The sequence below is a fragment of the Scyliorhinus canicula genome, chromosome 18 (genome assembly GCF_902713615.1).
Source record: "Scyliorhinus canicula chromosome 18, sScyCan1.1, whole genome shotgun sequence".
Classification (NCBI taxonomy): Eukaryota; Metazoa; Chordata; class Chondrichthyes; order Carcharhiniformes; family Scyliorhinidae; genus Scyliorhinus; species Scyliorhinus canicula.
Window position 1 is genome coordinate 70,724,973 of NC_052163.1, and position 21,692 is coordinate 70,746,664.

The 21,692-nt window shown below is 47.8% G+C and overlaps 1 protein-coding gene across 12 annotated transcripts in view; it reads right to left on the minus strand.

Annotated features, from left to right (window-relative positions):
• Window positions 1–21,692, minus strand: part of recql5 (RecQ helicase-like 5) — a 197,391-nt gene that overhangs the window by 159,627 nt on the left and 16,072 nt on the right. For all 12 annotated transcript variants that reach the window (XR_005458018.1, XR_005458019.1, XR_005458017.1 and 9 more), the window contains exons 2-4: window positions 16,846–16,967; window positions 11,301–11,819; window positions 6,033–6,138 (exon numbers count right to left, since the gene is read on the minus strand). Coding sequence is in view for 8 of the 12 variants with exons in the window: in XM_038777714.1 (XP_038633642.1) it covers window positions 6,033–6,138; window positions 11,301–11,819; window positions 16,846–16,967 (747 nt within the window). In the remaining 4 variants the exon portion in view is untranslated. The remainder of the gene's footprint in view (window positions 1–6,032; window positions 6,139–11,300; window positions 11,820–16,845; window positions 16,968–21,692) is intronic.

Below are 21,692 nucleotides of genomic sequence, written 5' to 3' on the forward strand. Positions count from 1 at the left end.
ACCAGATCCTTCTGGAGAAATCATAGACTAGGTGTGAGAGCAACAAACATGTTGCAGTCAGAGCACTCTTTTAAGCTGAGGGTTGATGCATGTTCCTGGACTGTGTCAAGGGAGCATGACTCTGTGTCAAACCCCTGCTATACCAGGCCAGACTGTTTGCTGGGATAGTATGGGCAATTTTACTCTGTATATAACAGCATGTCTTTAAATAGCCTTTAACATAGCACTAGTTATTTGGTCATAGAACATAGAACAGTACAGCACAGAACAGGCCCTTCGGCCCTCGATGTTGTGCCGAGCAATGATCACCCTACTCAAACCCACGTATCCACCCTATACCCGTAACCCAACAATCCCCCCATTAACCTTACACTACGGGCAATTTAGCATGGCCAATCCACCTAACCCGCACATCTTTGGACTGTGGGAGGAAACCGGAGCACCCGGAGGAAACCCACGCACACACGGGGAGGACGTGCAGACTCCACACAGACAGTGACCCAGCCGGGAATCGAACATGGGACCCTGGAGCTGTGAAGCATTTATGCTAACCACCATGCTACCGTGCTGCCCATATTACTATGAAATAAAATTTGCTACAAAAGGAGATATTAAGGCAGGTGACTAAATGTTTTGTCAAAGATTTTAATGTGTTGGTTTTCATGATGCCTTAATGAATTGAAATGAAATGAAAATCGCTTATTGTCAAGAGTAGGCTTCAATGAAGTTACTGTGAAAAGCCCCTAGTCGCCACATTCCGGCGCCTGTCCGGGGAGGCTGGTACGGGATGAAAGAGAGGTAGAAACACTGATTGGATAGTATGGTCACCAATGATTAGTATCAGGGATGCTCAAGAGGCCAGAACTGGATGAGCGCAGAGATCTTGAAGAATGTGGGTCCGTGGGAGATTAGAGGGATCAGATCTGCAAGGGCATGGAGGGAATTTGAAGCAAAAATTAGAATTTTAAAACTGAGCTGTTGCCTAACCAGGAACTAATGTGGATCAGCAAGCACAGGGGTAATAGGTGATTGGGACTTGATGCAAGTTAGCACATGGGCAGAAGAGTTCTAGGTGATGTCAAGTTTACCAAGGGTAGAATGAGGAGTGTGTTGGAATACTTGTGTCTCAAGATAACAAAGGATTTCAGTAACAACTGAACAGAGAAGAGGTGGGTCAGGTGACATTATAGAGAAAATCTTAGTTCAGTTGCAGCTCTTGTTAGACCGCTTGACGGCTCTGGAGCTGCGGATGGACTCACTTTGGAGCATCCACGATGCTGAGGAGGTCGTGGATAGCACGTTTAGCGAGTTGGTCACACCGCAGGTGAAGGTTACTGAGGGAGATAGAAAATGGTGACCAAAAGAAAGAGCAAGAGTAGGAAGGCAGTGCAGGTGTCCCCTGCGGTCATCTCCCTGCAAAACAGATATACCGCTTTGGATACTGTTGAGGAAGATGGCTCACCAGGGAAGGCAGCAGCAGCCAGGTTCATGGCACCGTGGCTGGCTCTGCTGCACAGCAGGGCAGGAAGAAAAATGGCAGGGCTATAGTGATAGGGGACTCGATCGTAAGGGGAATAGACAGGCGGTTCTGTGGACGCAATCGAGACTCCAGGATGGTATGTTGCCTCCCTGGTGCAAGGGTCAAGGATGTCTCGGAGCGGCTGCAGGACATTCTGGGGGGGGAGGGTGAACAGCCAGCTGTCGTGGTGCACATAGGCACCAACGATATAGGTAAAAAACGGGATGAGGTCCTACAAGCGGAATTCAGGGAGTTAGGAGTTAAACTAAAAAGTAGGACCTCAAAGGTAGTAATCTCAGGATTGCTACCAGTGCCACGCGCTAGTCAGATTAGGAATGTCAGGATAGATAGGATGAATGCGTGGCTCGAGAGATGGTGCAAGAGGGAGGGATTCAAATTCCTGGGGCATTGGGACCGGTTCTGGGGGAGGTGGGACCAGTACAAACCGGACGGTCTGCACTTGGGCAGGACTGGAACCGATGTCCTAGGGGGGGTGTTTTCTAGAGCTGTTGGGGAGGGTTTTAAACTAATGTGGCAGGGGGATGGGAACCAATGCTGGAAGTTGGAAGGTAGTAAAACAGGGACAGAAACAAAAGGAAGTAAGGGGAAAAGTGCAAGGCAGAGAAGACATAGTCAGAAATCCATAAGGGCGACAGTACAAGGTACAGTGACTGAGGGGAGCACAGTGAATAGGCCCAGTAATAACAAAAGGAATAAAACTGGAGATGTTAAGATTCAAAACAGAGGTAAAAAAACCAACATAAGTGTACTTTACCTGAATGCTCGTAGTATTCGGAATAAAGTAAATGAGTTGGTGGCACAAATCATCGTAAATGACTATGATTTAGTGGCCATTACTGAAACATGGTTAAAGGATGGTCACGACTGGGAGTTAAATATCCGAGGGTATCAAACTATTCGGAAGGACAGAGTGGATGGTAAGGGAGGTGGTGTTGCTCTGTTATTTAAGGATGATATCCGGGCAATAGTAAGGGATGACATCGGTGCTATGGAGGATAAGGTTGAATCCATTTGGGTGGAAATCAGGAATAGTAAGGCGAAAAAGTCACTGATAGGAGTAGTCTATCGGCCACCAAATAGTAACGAGATGGTGGGGCAGGCAATAAACAAAGAAATAACTGATGCATGTAGAAATGGTACAGCAGTTATCATGGGGGATTTTAATCTACATGTCGATTGGTTTAACCAGGTCGGTCAAGGCAACCGTGAGGAGGAGTTTATAGAATGTATCCGCGATAGTTTCCTAGAACAGTATGTAATGGAACCTACGAGGGAACAAGCAGTCCTAGATCTTGTCCTGTGTAATGAGACAGGATTGATTCATGATCTCATAGTTAGGGATCCTCTCGGAAGGAGCGATCACAATATGGTGGAATTTAAAATACAGATGGAGGGTGAGAAAGTAAAATCAAATACTAGTGTTTTGTGTTTAAACAAAGGAGATTACAAGGGGATGAGAGAAGAACTAGCTAAGGTAGACTGGGAGCTAAGACTTTATGGTGGAACAGTTGAGGAACAGTGGAGAACCTTCCAAGCGATTTTTCACAGTGCTCAGCAAAGGTTTATACCAACAAAAAGGAAGGACGGAAGAAAGAGGGAAAATCGACCGTGGATATCTAAGGAAATAAGGGAGAGTATCAAATTGAAGGAAAAAGCATATAAAGTGGCAAAGATTGCTGGGAGATTAGAGGACTGGGAAATCTTTAGGGGGCAACAGAAAGCTACTAAAAAAGCTATAAAGAAGAGTAAGATAGAGTATGAGAGTAAACTTGCTCAGAATATAAAACAGACAGTAAAAGTTTTTACAAATATATAAGACAAAAAGAGTGGCTAAGGTAAATATTGGTCCTTTAGAGGATGAGAAGGGAGTTTTAATAATGGGAAATGAGGAAATGGCTGAGGAACTGAACAGGTTTTTTGGGTCGGTCTTCACAGTGGAAGACACAAATAACATGCCAGCGACTGATAGAAATGAGGCTATGACAGGTGAGGACCTTGAGAGGATTGTTATCACTAAGGAGGGAGTGATGGGCAAGCTAATGGGGCTAAAGGTAGACAAGTCTCCTGGCCCTGATGGAATGCATCCCAGAGTGCTAAAAGAGATGGCTAGGGAAATTGCAGATGCACTAGTGATAATTTACCGAAATTCACTAGACTCTGGGGTTGTCCCGGTGGATTGGAAATTAGCAAACGTGACGCCACTGTTTAAAAAAGGAGGTAGGCAGAAAGCAGGAAATTATAGGCCAGTGAGTTTAACTTCGGTAATAGGGAAGATGCTGGAATCTATCATCAAGGAAGAAATTGCGAGGCATCTGGATAGAAATTGTCCCATTGGGCAGACGCAGCATGGGTTCGTAAAAGGCAGGTCATGCCTAACTAATTTAGTGGAATTTTTTGAGGACATTACCAGTGCAGTAGATAACGGGGAGCCGATGGATTTGGTATATCTGGATTTCCAGAAAGCCTTTGACAAGGTGCCACACAAAAGGTTGCTGCATAAGATAAAGATGCATGGCATTAAGGGTAAAGTAGTAGCATGGATAGAGGATTGGTTAATTAATAGAAAGCAAAGAGTTGGGATAAATGGGTGTTTCTCTGGTTGGCAATCAGTAGCTAGTGGTGTCCCTCAGGGATCCGTGTTGGGCCCACAATTGTTCACAATTTACATTGATGATTTGGAGTTGGGGACCAAGGGCAATGTGTCCAAGTTTGCAGATGACACGAAGATGAGTGGTAAAGCGAAAAGTGCAGAGGATACTGGAAGTCTGCAGAGGGATTTGGATAGGTTAAGTGAATGGGCTCGGGTCTGGCAGATGGAATACAATGTTGACAAATGTGAGGTTATCCATTTTGGTAGGAATAACAGCAAACGGGATTATTATTTAAACGATAAAATATTAAAGCATGCCGCTGTTCAGAGAGACTTGGGTGTGCTAGTGCATGAGTCACAGAAGGTTGGTTTACAAGTGCAACAGGTGATTAAGAAGGCAAATGGAATTTTGTCCTTCATTGCTAGAGGGATGGAGTTTAAGACTAGGGAGGTTATGTTGCAATTGTATAAGGTGTTAGTGCGGCCACACCTGGAGTATGTGTTCAGTTTTTGGTCTCCTTACTTGAGAAAGGACGTACTGGCGCTGGAGGGTGTGCAGAGGAGATTCACTAGGTTAATCCCAGAGCTGAAGGGGTTGGATTATGAGGAGAGGTTGAGTAGACTGGGACTGTACTCGTTGGAATTTAGAAGGATGAGGGGGGATCTTATAGAAACATTTAAAATTATGAAGGGAATAGATAGGATAGATGCGGGCAGGTTGTTTCCATTGGCGGGTGACAGCAGAACTAGGGGGCATAGCCTCAAAATAAGGGGAAGTAGATTTAGAACTGAGTTTAGGAGGAACTTCTTCACCCAAAGGGTTGTGAATCTGTGGAATTCCTTGCCCAGTGAAGCAGTTGAGGCTCCTTCATTACATGTTTTTAAGGTAAAGATAGATAGTTATTTGAAGAATAAAGGAATTAAGGGTTATGGTGTTCGGGCCGGAAAGTGGAGCTGAGTCCACAAAAGATCAGCCATGATCTAATTGAATGGCGGAGCAGGCTCGAGGGGCCAGATGGCCTACTCCTGCTCCTAGTTCTTATGTTCTTATGTTCTTATGAGGGGATAAGAAGTCTGAAGCTCATCTGGAGATCACATCAAGATTGTGAACAGTCTAGTTCAGCCTCAGACAGTTGTCAGCGAGAAGGACTGAGTTGGTGCCAAGGAAGAGAATTTGCGATGGGAGGTCAAAGTCATTCCGGTATTTAGTTGGAGGACAGACATTTTGGTACATCCAACACTGAATATCAGACAGGCAGCCTGACAACTGAGTGCAGAGGGAGAATGAGGTGATAGCGAAGTAGAGATCGGTGTTGTCAGCATACATGCAGAAACTGTGTTTTCAGATGATGTTACCACGGCGCAGCATGGGGTAAGAAATAGGAGGGGGCTGAGGATAGATATTTGAAGGACACCAGAGGTAATGATTTGGGAACTGGAAGAGAGCCTTTCTAGGCTAGCTGCAGAGGAAGAAAGTGGAGTCAACCATGTTAAACATTGCAGGCAGGTCAAGAAGCACAGGCGTGATAGCTGTGCCCTTCAGTGTTTGTTGGGACCCTTCAATTAACCTAGAGTAAAATCTTCAGAGAGGGTTTTAACTCAATAACTTCATACCCATCTAACTTTGTGCATCAAAATTGGTGCATTGAACTTCCAATCAAAGTTATCACTTTAAGTAGAACACCACACATCATACTGTTCACTGTCAACAGGTTATTAAAATATCAAGTCAGTGAATGTGCTGCAACTCTGCAAATTAATCCATCATTAACCCAGTGACCCATCAGTAACATACAGAAATCAATCCAAAATCACTCAACAGGTAGAAATCCCCGTATGATTATCAACATTCAAGATGACTCCTAACACTAAATCCTTAGTGCTTTCATATCTGCTCCTTACCTGCATGATAAGCCTTGGCTTCCACCCCTCTGTCTGTCAGTTCCTCTGCCACCTCTTGACACGACTTCCTAGTCCGACAGTAAACTATGCCACAGCCATCAAACCGCTGCAGGAGAAGAATTGTATGGAGAGAACAATTTATTCATAGAATTTACAGGGCAGAAGGAGGTCATTCAGCCCATCGAATCTGCACCGGCCCTTGGAAAGAGCACCCTACCTAACCCATACCTCCACCCCATCCCCGCAACCCAGTAACCCTACCTAACCCTCTTGGACACTACGGGCAATCTGGCAAGGCCAATCCGCCTAACCTGCACATCTTTGGACTGTGGGAGGAAACCGGAGCACCTGGAGGAAACCCACGCAGACATGGAGAAAACGTGCAAACTATGCACAGACAGTGATCCCAGCCAGGAATTGAACCCAGGTCCCTACCGCTGTGAAACAACAGTGCTAACCACTGTGCTATCGTCTCGCCCAATTCTCACTCAACTGCTCTATTCAGACATATTTTGCAGCACATTAACATAGAAACAGTGGAACTGAAATAGCCCATTCAACCCTTTCAGCCTATCCCACCAAACAATTAGATTGAGCATATCTGTATTTCAACTTAATATGTCCACATTACTTCATATCCGTTGATACTCTCACCTAACAAATATCTATCAGCCTCAGTTTCGGCAGCTCTAATTGACCCCACGCATTAGTATAGAGTTCCACTACCTTTTCTGTGCAAAAACATTTGCTGACATCAGCTTGAGCAGCCTGGCTCTAATTTTATTATTCCCCTCTCTAATTCTGACCAATCCATCGGTAGCAAAGGACTCAGCTTCAGCTCCTTATGCTTCCACCTCAGTGAATTTTGAGATCATGTCAATGAATTCTGCTTTTGTCGACATCATTGGCCAAAAGTCTTCTTCCCACACAATAAACCCTTTTACCAACTCCAATAGTCTCCCTCCACCACAGCCCCTCCCTCTGGCTTTTTATCCTCCTTTGATCTTTTAATTTCTCTGTTCCTCTGACTCACTCTAACCTCTGAACTTTCTGCACTCTGTTCTCTCAGATCCAACCCTCACATTGTCATCAAACCTACTGACAAGGATGGCACTCCTATTGGCAAGGGTGGCACTGTCACTTTATGGCATTCCAACCTCTACCGAGCAGAGGCTGAATGCCAACTTCTGATACTCCCTCCGACCTCCCCTGGACCATAGCCCCACCACTGAACATCAAGACATTGCATCCAGGACTGTCACTGATCTCATTGCATCTGAGGATCTTCTCTCTCCAGCCTCTAAACCTGAAGAGCTCACATCTACCTCCTTACCTCCATCCACAAACAGACCTGCCTTGGTAGACCTATTGTTTCACCTGCTCTCACCTCACTGAAATGATTTCTTTCCATCTTGACTCTAGTTTCACTTTTGACTTCAATTACGTAGAAAGATTGAAAATGTTTGGACTATTTTCCTTGGAGAAGGTTGAGAGGAGATTTGATAGACGTGTTCAAAACCATGAAGGGTCTGGACAGAGTAGATAGAGAGAAACTGTTCCCACTGATGGAAAAACAAGAATTAGAGTACACAGATTTAAGGTAATTGACTAATGAACCAATTGCGACATGAGGATAAACTTATTCATGCAGCAAGTGGCTCTGACTGGGAATTCAATGCTTCAGAGAGCTGGCAGCAGAGGCAATTGAGGCTTTCAAAAGCTAATTGGTTCGTTCGAATGAAAAAGAAAAATTTGCAGAGTTACAAATGGCTTCCTTCTGAGTTGTAACCATTCTATGATTTGTCCAGTCTCTTCCTACTTATACCAGTGAGTCTTCCTCCATCACCTTAACAGTTTTGAATTTCTAGTGGGCAAAGAACAAAGAACAAAAAGCACAGTGGCGCACTGCTGCCTCATGGCGCTGAGGTCCCGGCTCTGGGTCACTGTCTGTGTGGAGTTTGCACATTCTCCCAGTGTTTGGGTCGGTTTCGCCCCCACAACCCAAAGATGTGCAGGGTAGGTGGATTGGCCACGCTAAATTGCCCCTTAATTTTAAAAAATGTATTTTTTTAAAAGTTTGCAATTTCTTGACCCTAACCATTCCTTGACAATAGAATAATAGAATCTCTACAGTACAGAAAAGGCCATTTGGCCCATCGAGTCTGCACCGACCGTTTGAAAGACCATCCAACCTGGGCCCTTTCCCCTGCCCTGAAACCTCACTCAAAGAGGCAATTTAGCATGTCCAATCCACCTAACCCGCACATCTTTGGACTGTGAGGGAACCGGAGCACCCAGAAGAAACCCACGCAGACATGGATGTTCAATTTCTCCACACCTACAATCCCACCAGAGCAATCTGAGGGCTCTCTACTTCTACGTCGAATAGAGAAGACCCAAATAGTGTTTATCCACAATCAACCTCCTCTGCATGGATGAACTTGTTCTCACACTGAATAGCTTTTTCTTCAACTCCACGCATTCCTCCAAATAAAGGCTGCTGCTCTGGGTATCTTGCAGTGCCTGTCATTTTGGGGGGGAATGTGAAACATTCTTTGCTCCAGTCTTGCTTGGACCTCCTCCCTCGCCTCTATCTGGTAAAATTATGACTGTATTGGTGTTTTTTGTTTTCACACCAAATTGGAAAACTTCATTCACTTCTCTCACCTTCATCCTGTCCACCTTTGACTCTTCCCTTCCTAGACTTCTCCACCTCCAATTCTGGGGTTATGCTATCAACCAAAATTCAGTACAAGCCAGAGATTCACATCACTATTTCAGTTACACTTATGAATACCATTTCCTGTGAGGATTTAATTCCATTCTGCCATTTTCTTCATCTTTGTTGCATCTGTTCAGACATCGCAACTTTCAATACAAGAGCTAGAGATATGTGCTTTCCTTTTTCCCACCGAGGATTACCATTCCTATCCCATTGTGGTTGACTGGGCCTACCACTGTATCCGTTCCATTTCCCACACTTGTTTCACTCCTTCCCCTCCCTCACAGAACCATGATATGGTTTCCATTGTCTGCACCTTCCATCCCACCAGCCTCCTTATTCTACAGATCATCCTCTGTCATTTCCGCCACTTCCAGTGTGATGTCACCAAACAAATCTTCTGCTCCCCTCCCCTTTCAGCATTCCGAAGAAAACATTCTTTTCATGACACGCTGGTCCACTCCTCCGGGTTACCCGAACATCCCCTTCCCTTCCCACAGCATGTTTCCATGCAACACCTGCCCCTTTTACATCTTCCCTTCTTACCCCCTTCTCACCGTCCAAGGCCCCAAACACTCCTTCCAGGTAAAACAGCAATTTGTGTGTTTCTTTCAATTTATTAGACGGTATTTTCTGCTCACCATATGGTCTCCGCTACAATGGGAAGACCATTTAGGGAACATCCCAATTTAGTCCAGAAACATGACCTGGATTGTCACCCATCATTTTAATTCTCCACCTTGTTCCTATTCTGACTTTCTGGGACCATCACCATTCCCCTTGATCCTGCACAACTGACTATTTTGCCTTTTAATCTCCTATTTTCCTTTTCTTCCCCAACCTTCTCATTTCTCCACTTAAAACCTATTAACTTTTCCCAATTCTGATGAAAGGTCACAGACCTGAAGTGCTAACTCAGTTTCTCTCTATATAGATGTTGCCTGACGGGGAGGCAATGGCTTAGTGGTATTATCACTCAGTTAGAAATCCAAAGACCCAGGATAATGCTGTGGGGACCCGGGCTCGAGTCCCACCCAGTTGGTGGAATTTCAATTAAATTTTTTTAAATCTGGAAATTTAAAAACAAGTTTAACAATGATCATTAAACAATTGTCATAAAAACCCATCTGGTTCACTAATGTCCTTTAGGGAAGGAAATCTGCCATCCTTACCTGGTCTGGCCTACATGTGAATCCGGACCCACAGCAATGTGGTTGACTCTTAAATGCCCTCAGGGATGGGTAATAAACGCTGGCCCAGCCAGCGACGACCACATCCCATGAACGAATAAAGAGAAAAAAAAACCTGCTGGGGTATTTTCCAACATCTCTGTCTTTATTTCAGAGGTTTTGCGGCAAGAACAAAAGGAAAGGTCCAGGATAGGCGACGGCAGAAGAGATTAGATGACAAAATAGGACATAGAATATACAGTGCAGCAGGAGGCCATTCGGCCCATCGAGTCTGCACTGGCACACTTAAGCCCTCACCTCCACCCCTTCTCTGTAACCCAATAACCCCTCCTAACCTTTTTTTTGGACATTAAGGGCAATTTACAATGGCCAATCCACCTAACCTGCACGTCTTTGGGCTGTGGGAGGAAACCGGAGCACCCGGAGGAAACCCACGCAGACACGGGGAGAATGTGCAAACTCCGCACAGACAGTGACCCAGCGGGGAAGTGAACCTGGGATCCTGGTGCTGTGAAGCCACAGTGCTATCCACTTGTGCTACCGTGCTGCCCAATATTGGTGAAGGCAAAAAGATATGCTAATAGGACAAATGAAGGAGCCATCTGCAACATTCCAGATTCAACAATTATCAATAATAACCACTGCTGCCATCTTTTTTGGAAAGCAGTTGCTGAGAACGATTCTGCTTTTTTCATTTATCCCTCCCCGAGACACATCTTTAGTGTCTTTACTTGTACAACCCCTCAACATACATCACTTAATCCCACATTTGAAGAACGACTGTTTGGGGCAGGGGAAAGAGAAAAGGTGCTGGTGCCTGTGTAACTGCACATTACCATAGAATCATAGAATTTACAGTGCAGAAGGAGGCCATTCTGCCCATCGAGTCTGCACCGGCCTTTGGAAAGAGCACCCTACTGAAGCCCACATCTCCACCTTATCCCCGTAACCCAGTAACCCCACCTAACCTTTTTGGACACCAAGGGCAATTTAGCATGGCCAATCCACCTAACCTGCACATCTTTGGACTGTGAGAGGAAACTGGAGCACCCGGAGGAAACCCACGCACACACGAGGAAAACGTGCAGACTCCATACACTGTGACCCAAGCTGGGAATCATACCTGGGACTCTGGGACTGTGAAGCAACAGTGCTATCCACTTGTGCTATCGTGCACGCTGACATTTAACTGTGCAACATCAACTATAGTCAGGCCCAGATCAAACTCCACATGCAATGAAGCCAAACGTCACACTGCTCAAAGGCTAGATGTTTGTGTGGTATAGAATTTGTGGGAGGCATAAAGCAAGAACTAGCATGTTAAAGAATGAGAAAACACAATAACATCCTACAAACCCCTGCAGAGTCCTTCTGTCCCAGAGCCTTCTCACAGAATGCCTTCAGATTCACATAGGGTTGACTCAGGATCTCTTTGAAGAGAACATCGTAAAACAGATTAGCTCGGAAGCAAGGGCTCTTGAAGACTGCGATGGGTTCCTTCAGCTGAAGAGCAGCCACAATGTCATCCTGCACTTGCTGAGGGGCTGTGGCAGTCAGGGCCACACAAGGGATAGCGGAAGCCTTGCTGCGTAAAGTGCCCAGTTTGAGGTAATCGGGTCGAAAGTCATGTCCCCATTGCGACACGCAATGTGCCTCATCAATAACCAGGTACGAGAGGAGGTGTCGGGCCAGGAGGGAGTCGATGACGGGATGCATGGAATTGGAAGCTGCCATCTCAGGGGTGATGTAGAGCAATTTGATGCTGGGATTTCCAGAGTTCAAGTCGGATAGGACCGCTTTCCGCTCCTCGACGGGCAGCTTGGAATTCAGGGAGCATGCTCGGATCTTCAGTACACGCATGTGTTCGATCTGGTCCTATGGAAGGGACATTAAAACCACATCATAAACACAATTCCCCCTGAAGGATAATACTCCTTCCGGGTATATTAAACACTGTACACCCTGAAGGACAATCCCTCCTCTGGGTATATTAAACACTGTACACCATGAAGGACAATCCCTCCTCTGGGTATATTAAACACTGTACATCTGAAGGATAATCCCCCCTCTGGGTATATTAAACACTGTACATCTGAAGGAGAATCCCCCTCTGGGTATATTAAACACTGTACATCTGAAGGATAATCCCCCCTCTGGGTATTTTTTAAAAAAAGTACCCAATTAATTTTTTCCAATTAAGAGGCAATTTAGCGTGGCCAATCCAGCTACCCTGCACATCTTTTGGGTTGCAGGGGCGAAACCCACGCAAACACAAGGAGAATGTGCAAACTCCACACGGACAGTGACCCAGAGCCGGGATCAAACCTGGGATGTCGGCGCCGTGAGGCAAAACTGCGCCACCGTGCTGCCTCACCCCTCTGTGTATATTAAACACCGTACACCCTGCAGGATAATCCCCCCTCTGGGTATACTAAAGACTGTAAACCCCGAGGATAATCCCCCCTCTGGGTATATTAAACACTGTACACCCGGCAGGATAATCCCCCCTCTGGGTATATTAAACACTGTACACCCGGCAGGATAATCCCCCCTCTGGGTATATTAAACACTGTACAGCCTGCAGGATAATCACCTCTCTGGGTATATTAAACACTGTACAGCCTGCAGGATAATCACCTCTCTGGGTATATTAAACACTGTACACCCTGCTGGATAATCTCCCATCTGGGTATATTAAAGACTGTAAACCCTGAGGATGATCCCCCCTCTTTGTATAAAAAACACTACACCCAGCAGGATAATCCCGCCTCTGAGTATATTAAACTGTACGCCCTGCAGAATAATCCCTCCTCTGGGTATATTAAACACTGTACACCCGGCAGGATAATCCCCCCTCTGGGTATATTAAACACCGTACACCCGGCAGGATAATCCCCCCTCTGGGTATATTAAACACTGTACACCCGGCAGGATAATCCCCCCTCTGGGTATATTAAACACTGTACACCCTGCAGGATAATCACCTCTCTGGGTATATTAAACACTGTACACCCTGCTGGATAATCTCCCATCTGGGTATATTAAAGACTGTACACCCTGCTGGATAATCCCCTATCTGGGTATATTAAAGACTGTAAACCCTGAGGATGATCCCCCCTCTTTGTATAAAAAACACTACACCCAGCAGGATAATCCCGCCTCTGAGTATATTAAACTGTACGCCCTGCAGAATAATCCCTCCTCTGGGTATATTAAACACTGTACACCCTTCAGAATAATCCCTCCTCTGGATATATCCTCCCCCCCCCCGGGTAAATTAAGCAAGGTACACACTGCAAGATAATCCTACCTCTGAGTACATTAAACACTGTATGCCCTGCCGTATGACCCCCCCTGCCGTATGACCCCCCCCCCCCCCCCCCCCCGCATATTAAACACTGTACAACCCGAGGATAATCCCCCCCTGGGTACATTAAACACTGTATACCCTGCAGCATAATTATCTCCCTCCTCTGGGTACATTAAACACTGTACACACTGAGGATAATCAGCCCTCTGGGATTTTTTTCCTTTATTCGTTCATGGGATGTTGGCATCACTGGCTGGGCCATCATTTATTGCCCATCCAATTAAGATGCTTGGGTCTGAAGTCACATGAAGGCCAGACCAGGCAAGCATGACAGATTTCCTTCCTTGAAGGAAGGACGTTGAAGGACAGATGTGTTTTGACAACAATCGACAACATTTGCATGGTCATCATTAGACTATTAATTCAAGATTTGTACTGAATTCAATTTCTACCAACTGCCATGGTGGGATTTGAACCCGTGACCTCAGAGCAGAGCATTACCCTGGGTCTCTGGATAACTAGTCCACTGCCTCCCCCTATATATTAAACTTGAAGGATAATCCCCTCTCTAGGTACATGAAAAACTCTACACCCTGCAGGATAATCCTCCCTCTGGGTATATTGAACACTGAGCTGGATTCTCCATTTGGGAGACGAAGTGTTCCCGCTGGAACTTATACGCGTGCAATTTGCATTCCTGTTGGGGGCGCTATTCACTCCGTAAGTTAGTATCAGAACAATACAGTGCAAAGGAGTCCCTTCTGCCCAATGTGTCTGCACCGACCCAATGCATGAAAGACACCTGGCCTGCCTACCTAATCCCATTTGCCAGCACTTGGCCCAGAGCCTTGAATGTTATGATGTGCCAAGTGCTCATCCAGGTCATTTTTAAAGGATGTGAGGCAACCCGCCGCTATCACTCTGCCAAGCAGCACATTCCAGATAGTGACAACCCTCATTTACCCACCGGGTAAAAATGTTTTCCTCAAATCTCCCCTAAACCTCCTGTCCCTCACCTTGAACTTGTGCTCCTTCATAACTGACCCTTCAACTAAGGGGAACAACACCTCCCTATCCACCCTATCCATGCCCCTCATAATCTTGTACCCCTCAATCTTCTCTGTTCCAGCGAAAATAACCAAGCCTATCCAACCTCTCTTCATAACTTAAATGTTCCATCCCAGGCAACATCCTGATGAATCTCCTCTGCACCCCCTCCAGAGCAATCACATCCTTCCTATAATATGGGGACCACAATTGCACACAGTACCCTAGCTGTGGCATCACCAAAGTTCTATACAACTCCAACATGACCTCCCTGCTTTTGTAATGTATGCCTGGATTGAGAAGGGCAAGTGTCCCATATGCCTTTTTCACCACCTTATCAACCTGCCCTTCTGCCTTCAGTGATCTATGCACAAACACTTCAAGTCTCCAGTCTCCAGTTCGCTGGCACCTGCCCTGTGGCCAGAGAGGAATTACCCCTGCAATCTCCTCCCTCGCCTCCCACAGCATCAGGACATGCAAACTGGGCAGCACTCTGCCGGCAAGAATTGGAAGCAATTCCTGGCCCAGTGGGCAGAATTTGCACTGGAGTGTGACAAGCTGAAGCTGCTTATAAGCACTCCACTCGCCACACATTCATTCCAGCCAAGAGGATGGCTCAGACAAGACCTGCCCCCAATTACGAGAGTTTGAAGTGGACTCACTGCTCGATGCCAATGAGGAGAGGGACTGCCTCCTCCCCGGGGTGGGCCGCAGACTCCAGCCCGCCATCCTGAACACTGCCAGGAAGGTGGTGGCAGAGGCAGTCAAGGCTGCCAGCCTCACCAGGAAGAGAGCCCGTGATGCGGAGGAGTGGGGGACACTTGTGAGGCCTCTGCCCCGAGAGGCGCACAGAACCAGGGAGAACTTCCAAGGTCACAGTGCAGGTGTCCTCTGGTTGGGATGCGTTCTGCTCAGCCCCTGCTTCTTCTGGAGTGGGACAGCACATCTGAGGAGTGCCAACACCTGGGTGGGCTCCCAGATAACAGAGGCTCTCTGAGCACTTCCAGGACACAGTGAGCAGTCAGCAGTGAGAACAGCCAAGATCCTGAAAGTAGCACCAGAGGGGTGTGTTTAAGTCACATACTGCAGCAATGGCGGTCTGAGCCAAGCCACCCAGATCCAGATGGGCACACCGCGAGTCCACGGCGGGACAACGCCCCCACCCGGCGGGACAACGCCCCCACCCGGCGGGACAACCCCCCCACCCGGCGGGACAACTCCCCCCCCCCCCCCCCCCCCCCCCCCCGGGCGGGGCAACTCCCCCACCCCCGGCGGTACAACACCCCCACCCCCGGCGGGACAACTCCCCCCACCCCCGGCGGGATAACTCCCCCCACCCCCGGCGGGATAACTCCCCCCACCCCCGGCGGGATAACTCCCCCCACCCCCGGCGGGATAACTCCCCCCACCCCCGGCGGGATAACTCCCCCCACCCCGGCGGGATAACTCCCCCCACCCCCGGCGGGATAACTCCCCCCCCCCCCCGGGCGGGGCAACTCCCCCACCCCCGGCGGTACAACACCCCCACCCCCGGCGGACAACTCCCCCCACCCCCGGCGGGATAACTCCCCCACCCCCGGCGGGATAACTCCCCCCACCCCCGGCGGGATAACTCCCCCCACCCCCGGCGGGATAACTCCCACTCCCCCCACCCCCGGCGGGATCACTCCCCCCACCCCCGGCGGGACAGCTCCCCCCACCCCCGGCGGGATAACCCCCCCCACCCCCGGCGGGATAACTCCCCCCACCCCCGGCGGGATAACTCCCCCCACCCCCGGCGGGATAACTCCCCCCACCCCCGGCGGGATAACTCCCCCCCACCCCCGGCGGGATAACTCCCCCCACCCCCGGCGGGATAGCTCCCCCCACCCCCGGCGGGATAGCTCCCCCCACCCCCGGCGGGATAGCTCCCCCCACCCCCGGCGGGATAGCTCCCCCCACCCCCGGCGGGATAACTCCCCCCACCCCCGGCGGGATAACTCCCCCCACCCCCGGCGGGATAACTCCCCCCACCCCCGGCGGGATAACCCCCCCCCCACCCCCGGCGGGATAACTCCCCCCACCCCCAGCGGGATAACTCCCCCCACCCCCAGCAGGATAACTCCCCCCACCCCCAGCAGGATAACTCCCCCCACCCCCAGCAGGATAACTCCCCCCACCCCCAGCAGGATAACTCCCCCCACCCCCAGCAGGATAACTCCCCCCACCTGGCAAGATAACTCCCCCACCCTTCAACAGCCTGACAACGGATTTTACCTTTGAGTTTGACAGATATGATTTTCATCTGCAAGGCACACTTGCAAGGCACAAACCATCTATTCCCAGGATAATCAACTATGACAAAATAACATCAGACACTACATATTTAAATCTACAATGGTTTTATAATAACGCAATGAGTTTGGGAAGGGGACAACATTCCAGGGCCAGGAGGGTCGACTAAGGCTGTGTCAGATCAGCATGGTTCACACTGAATAGGCCAAGATCCCATATTGATTCACTGCTACACTGTACAAGGCGGAAAGCATCCAATCCTCAACTCACCTGAATGAGAGCAATCAATGGGGAGATCACGATGGTGACACCTTCAGCAAGTACAGCTGGTAATTGGTAACACAGAGATTTCCCTGCTCCTGTTGGCATGCAGATGAAGACATCCTTGTCACCTGCAGAAAACAAAAACACGTTCATGCCAGCCCAACTCCTACGGTATGAGGACCAGATTTATGCAGTGCCTTTAACAGAATAAAACATCCAAAGGTACTTTACAGGAGCGTAATCAGACAAACACTGACACTGAGTCACGTAAGTCATTAGGACAGGGTTAAAACAATGTCTTAAAGGTGGAGACAGAGATGGAGATTCTGAGGGAGGGACATCCAATCCTGGTTAGCTGAAGGCAGAGCCATCTAAGATGGGAGAAGAAAATCAGTGATGGAGGAATGAATAGGAACACTTATGGAAATTATAGAAGTCAGAAGGGAGAAAATTGAACACCAGGATGAGATTGTTGAAATCAAGGGGTTGTCTGGAATGGAGTCAATGTAAGTCAGCAATCTCAGAGGTAATGAGCAAGCAGGGTTTAAGTGCAACTTAAGTTTTGGGAAGCAGAATTTGTAATGAATTCAAGTTTAGGGAGTCAACATTGAAACAGACATAGAAAATAGAAGCAGGAGGAGGCCATTCAACTCTTCAAGCTTGCTCTGCCATTCATTATGATCCAGCTGATCATCAAGTTCAATTCCCTGATCCTGCCTCCCCCCGCATATTTAGCCCCAAGAGCTATATCTAATTCATTCTTGAAATTAAGCAAAGTTTTGGCCTCAACTATTTTTGTGGCAGTGAATTCCATAGATTCACCACTCTCTGGATGAAGAAATTCCTTCTCATCTCAGTTCTAAAAGATTTACCCCTTACACTCAAACTATGATCCCTCGTTCTCTACTCCCCACCATCGGGAACAATCTTTCTGAATCTACCCTATCTAATCCTGTTAGAATTTTGTAAGTTTCTATGGCATCCCCCCCTCATTTTTCTAAACTCCACTGATTATAATCCGAACCAACTTAGTCTCTCCTCATATGACAGTCCCGCCATCCCTGGAATCAGTCTGGTAAACCTTCGCTGCACTCCCTTAAGGGCAAGAACATCCTTCCTCAGGTAAGACACCAAGATGGCATACAATACACCAGGTGTGGCCTCACCAATGCCCTAGACAATTGTAGTAAAACATCTCTATTCCTATACTCAAATCCTCTCACTATGAAGGCCAACATAACATTTGTCTTCTTTACTGCCGCTGTACTGTACACTTCCTTTCAGCAACTGATGCATGAGGACACCACAGTCTCGGTCAGTATCCACCTCTGTCAATTTACACCCATTCAAATAATAATCTGCCATCCTATTTTTGCTACCGAAGCAGATAACCTCACATTTATGCATGAGACCACTGAAATCGTCAATTCCGGAGATAACAAAAGCATGTCCCAATTTTAACAATAGAAGTGAGCGGGTTTTGGCGGAGTTAAAAATTTGCTCTATATTTCTCCCCCTTTGTGCTCCACCACCACTGTATCTCAGTACCTACTGCACAAGACATCAAATCTCCTCGAGAGACCAGTCCCCGATGTAGGAACATAGACCATTCAGCCAGTCAGACCTGCCCCACGATTCAAATAGACCACAGCTGATCATCCACCTCAATGCCAATTTTCCACACTTTCGCCATATCCCCTAATGTCATCAGTATCCAGAAATCTATCAATTACTGTCTTGAACATGCTCAATGATCGAACTTCCACAGCCCGATGGGTTAGAGAATTCCAAAGATTCACCACCCTCTGAGTGAAGAAATTCCTCCTCATCTCAGTCCTACATGGCCTTACCTTTATAGAATTCATAGAATTCACAGTGCAGGAGGAGGCCATTTGGCCCATCGAGTCTGCACCAGCTCTCGGAAAGCGCACCCAACTTAAGCCCACACCGGCATCGATCCCCGTAACCCCAGCTCACCTTTTTTTGGCCACTCCACCTATCCTGCACATATTGCGACTGTGGGGGGGAAACCGGAGCACCCGGAGGAAACCCACGCAGACACGGGAGAACGTGCAGACTCCGTACAGACAGTGACCTAAGCCGGGAATCGGACCTGGGACTCTGAAGCAACAGTGCTAAGCACTGTGCTATCGTGTACGCTGACATTTAAGTGTGCAGCATCAACTACAGGAACACGACATGAATCCAAGGTCCCGGTTGAGGCCGTACTCGTGTGTGGAACTGGTCTATAAGTTTCTGCTCGGCAATTCTGCGTTGTTGCGCATCCTGAAGACCACCTTGGAGAACACTTACCCGAAGATCAGACGCTGAATGCCCTCGACTGCGGAAGTGCTCCCTGACTGGAAGGGAACATTCCTGCCTGGCGATTGAATCGCAGAGCAGAAACCTGTAGCCGAGTTCCGCATACATGAGTAAGGCCTCAACCGGAACTTTGGTTTCATGTCGCATTACATTCAACCCCCCACCATCTGGACTGGGATTGCAAAATCCTACCAACTGTCCTGGTTTGAGACAATTCACACCTCTTTAACCTGGGTTTAACCCTCTCTCTGGCTCTGTAAAGACTCAATTATCTACAAATGCTCGCATTCATAGTATCGTCTTGCATCTTTGACTTTGCCTGTATAAATGTTTCTAGAACCTGCCTCTCCATTAACCTGAGGAAGGAGCAGTGCTCCGAAAGCTAGTGATTTGAAACAAACCTGTTGGACTTTAACCTGGTGTTGTAAGACTTCTTACTGTGCTCACCCCAGTCCAACGCCAGCATCTCCACATCATGTACATCAGGTGGTCATAACAGGTATATAAACGCAAGTCTTTTCCTCTGGGTGCATGGAAGTCAACATTCTTTCAGGCATTAGGACTTCAGTACTTTTACTGCCAGCAGCAAACAAAAGAGTCAAATCTGCTTTCTGCTTAAATGTGCAGGTTTGCCTTTTTCAGCCGACACCACTGGCTCACACCAATACAAAAGAGATCCAAATGTGCAAGTCTCTCCCGATCAATGAACAGCCTTTCCATAGACAAGTCCTCAGTGCGTCCTCGTGATGACACGTGAAAACCCCTCCTGCTTCATGGCCCTAGCTTACAGCTTCAGAGGACGTTTGGCCCCCTGGTGTACAGTTTGTAGGTCCAACAGCATGCGGACATGTCCTGGCACTCATGAACCAAAGTCCGAGCTATGGGTGTATAGCTCCATTGCCTTGGGATACCTCAAGAGAGAGTTAAAAATGAAAGCAGTAAACCCTGACAAGAAATCTGGAGTGGGGCCAAAGGCAGACTGATGTCTAAATAGATAATCCTGCCGGCAACTCCTGCAACCAAACCATTGCTAAATGGAGCGGTATACATTCCTTTGGATTCAACCAGGAAGTCAAGAAGGGAGCTCTAACATTTGGGCAGCCCCCAGGGCCTCCATACAGTTTGCCCAGGCTTGTGCCCTGAATACTGCAGCTTAATTGCTGAGCTTGCTACCCTTGATGATGGACCCCCCCCCCCCCCATAAATGGTTCAAAATATGTTCTCTCCATCACCTCTCAACTCAAACAGGGCCAGTTAACTTTATCAGCATCTATGCTCTACTGCTGTTCTCCGAACAGAGCCAAAAGGCCAATTCTATGAGTTTGAGAACTATCAGCACAATCCTGAAGTCAGAACATCTTTACCTGCTAGACGATTTCAACAGCAGAATGGGTGTTGACCGTGAGCTATACCCCTCCTGCCTCAGACATAATAGCCTGGGAGAGATAGATGAGAATGGACAGAGTCTACTGGAGCTTTGCTGTTATCATGAGCTTTGTATAATTAACACCTCCTTTCAGAACAAACCATGCAGCAAGGAATGCAGAAATCCAAGATCAGGGCATTGGCATCAGTTGGACTTGATCATCACCAGACATGACTCTTTAAACAGCGTTCTCAACACACACAGCTACTGGGAGACAGTTATCGACAACCCTGACCTCTGGAGACTGACTGTGCGGAGGGGCAATAGATGAGGTGGGCAGAAATGAAAAGCTCAGCTAGTTGAAAAGAGGGCCCAGGGAAAACAGAGGCCAGTGAATCGTGCACCTCCCCAGTCCACTGTCTTCCCGGCAAGTGCAGCAGAGAGTGCCATGCCAGAGTGGGGCGCCTGAGCTACACCAAGTGCTGCTTATCACAGATTTGACCACCACGGAATAAACCCTCATCTTACAGAAGGCTGCCATTGTATTGTAGATGGCACAACACGAAGCACGTGCGGGAAGTTCTCCATGAGGAGATTTCGACTCACAGCATCCAGTTGAAAACACCAAGTGAAGCTAAGTGTTGCACAGGGGGAGACACAATCCAACTGTGGGTAACAGTCATGATAAAGAAAACATCCAGCAGCTGCTCTGAGAACACGGCGAGTTTGTGAGCCAACAGCCTAAGCAGATAAACATCCTGTGAGAGGAGCACAATCTGCACTGCAGTCCTGTAAACTAGACACTGAGAAGGCAAGAGTTTCAAGCAGCTGGAATCTAGGTAGATAATTCTGTTTGATTGCATCAAAATGAATAAATATACAACAGTATTGCAGAATTTATTAAACAGGTTTAATAAGCGGCAGCACGGTAGCATTGTGGATAGCACAATCGCTTCACAGCTCCAGGGTCCCAGATTCGATTCCGGCTTGGGTCACTGTCTGTGCGGAGTCTGTACATCCTCCCCGTGTGTGCGTGGGTTTCCTCCGGGTGCTCCGGTTTCCTCCCACAGTCCAAAGATGTGCAGGTTAGGTGGATTGGCCATGATAAATTGCCCTTAGTGTCCAAAATTGCCCTTAGTGGTGGGTGGGGTTACTGGGTTATGGG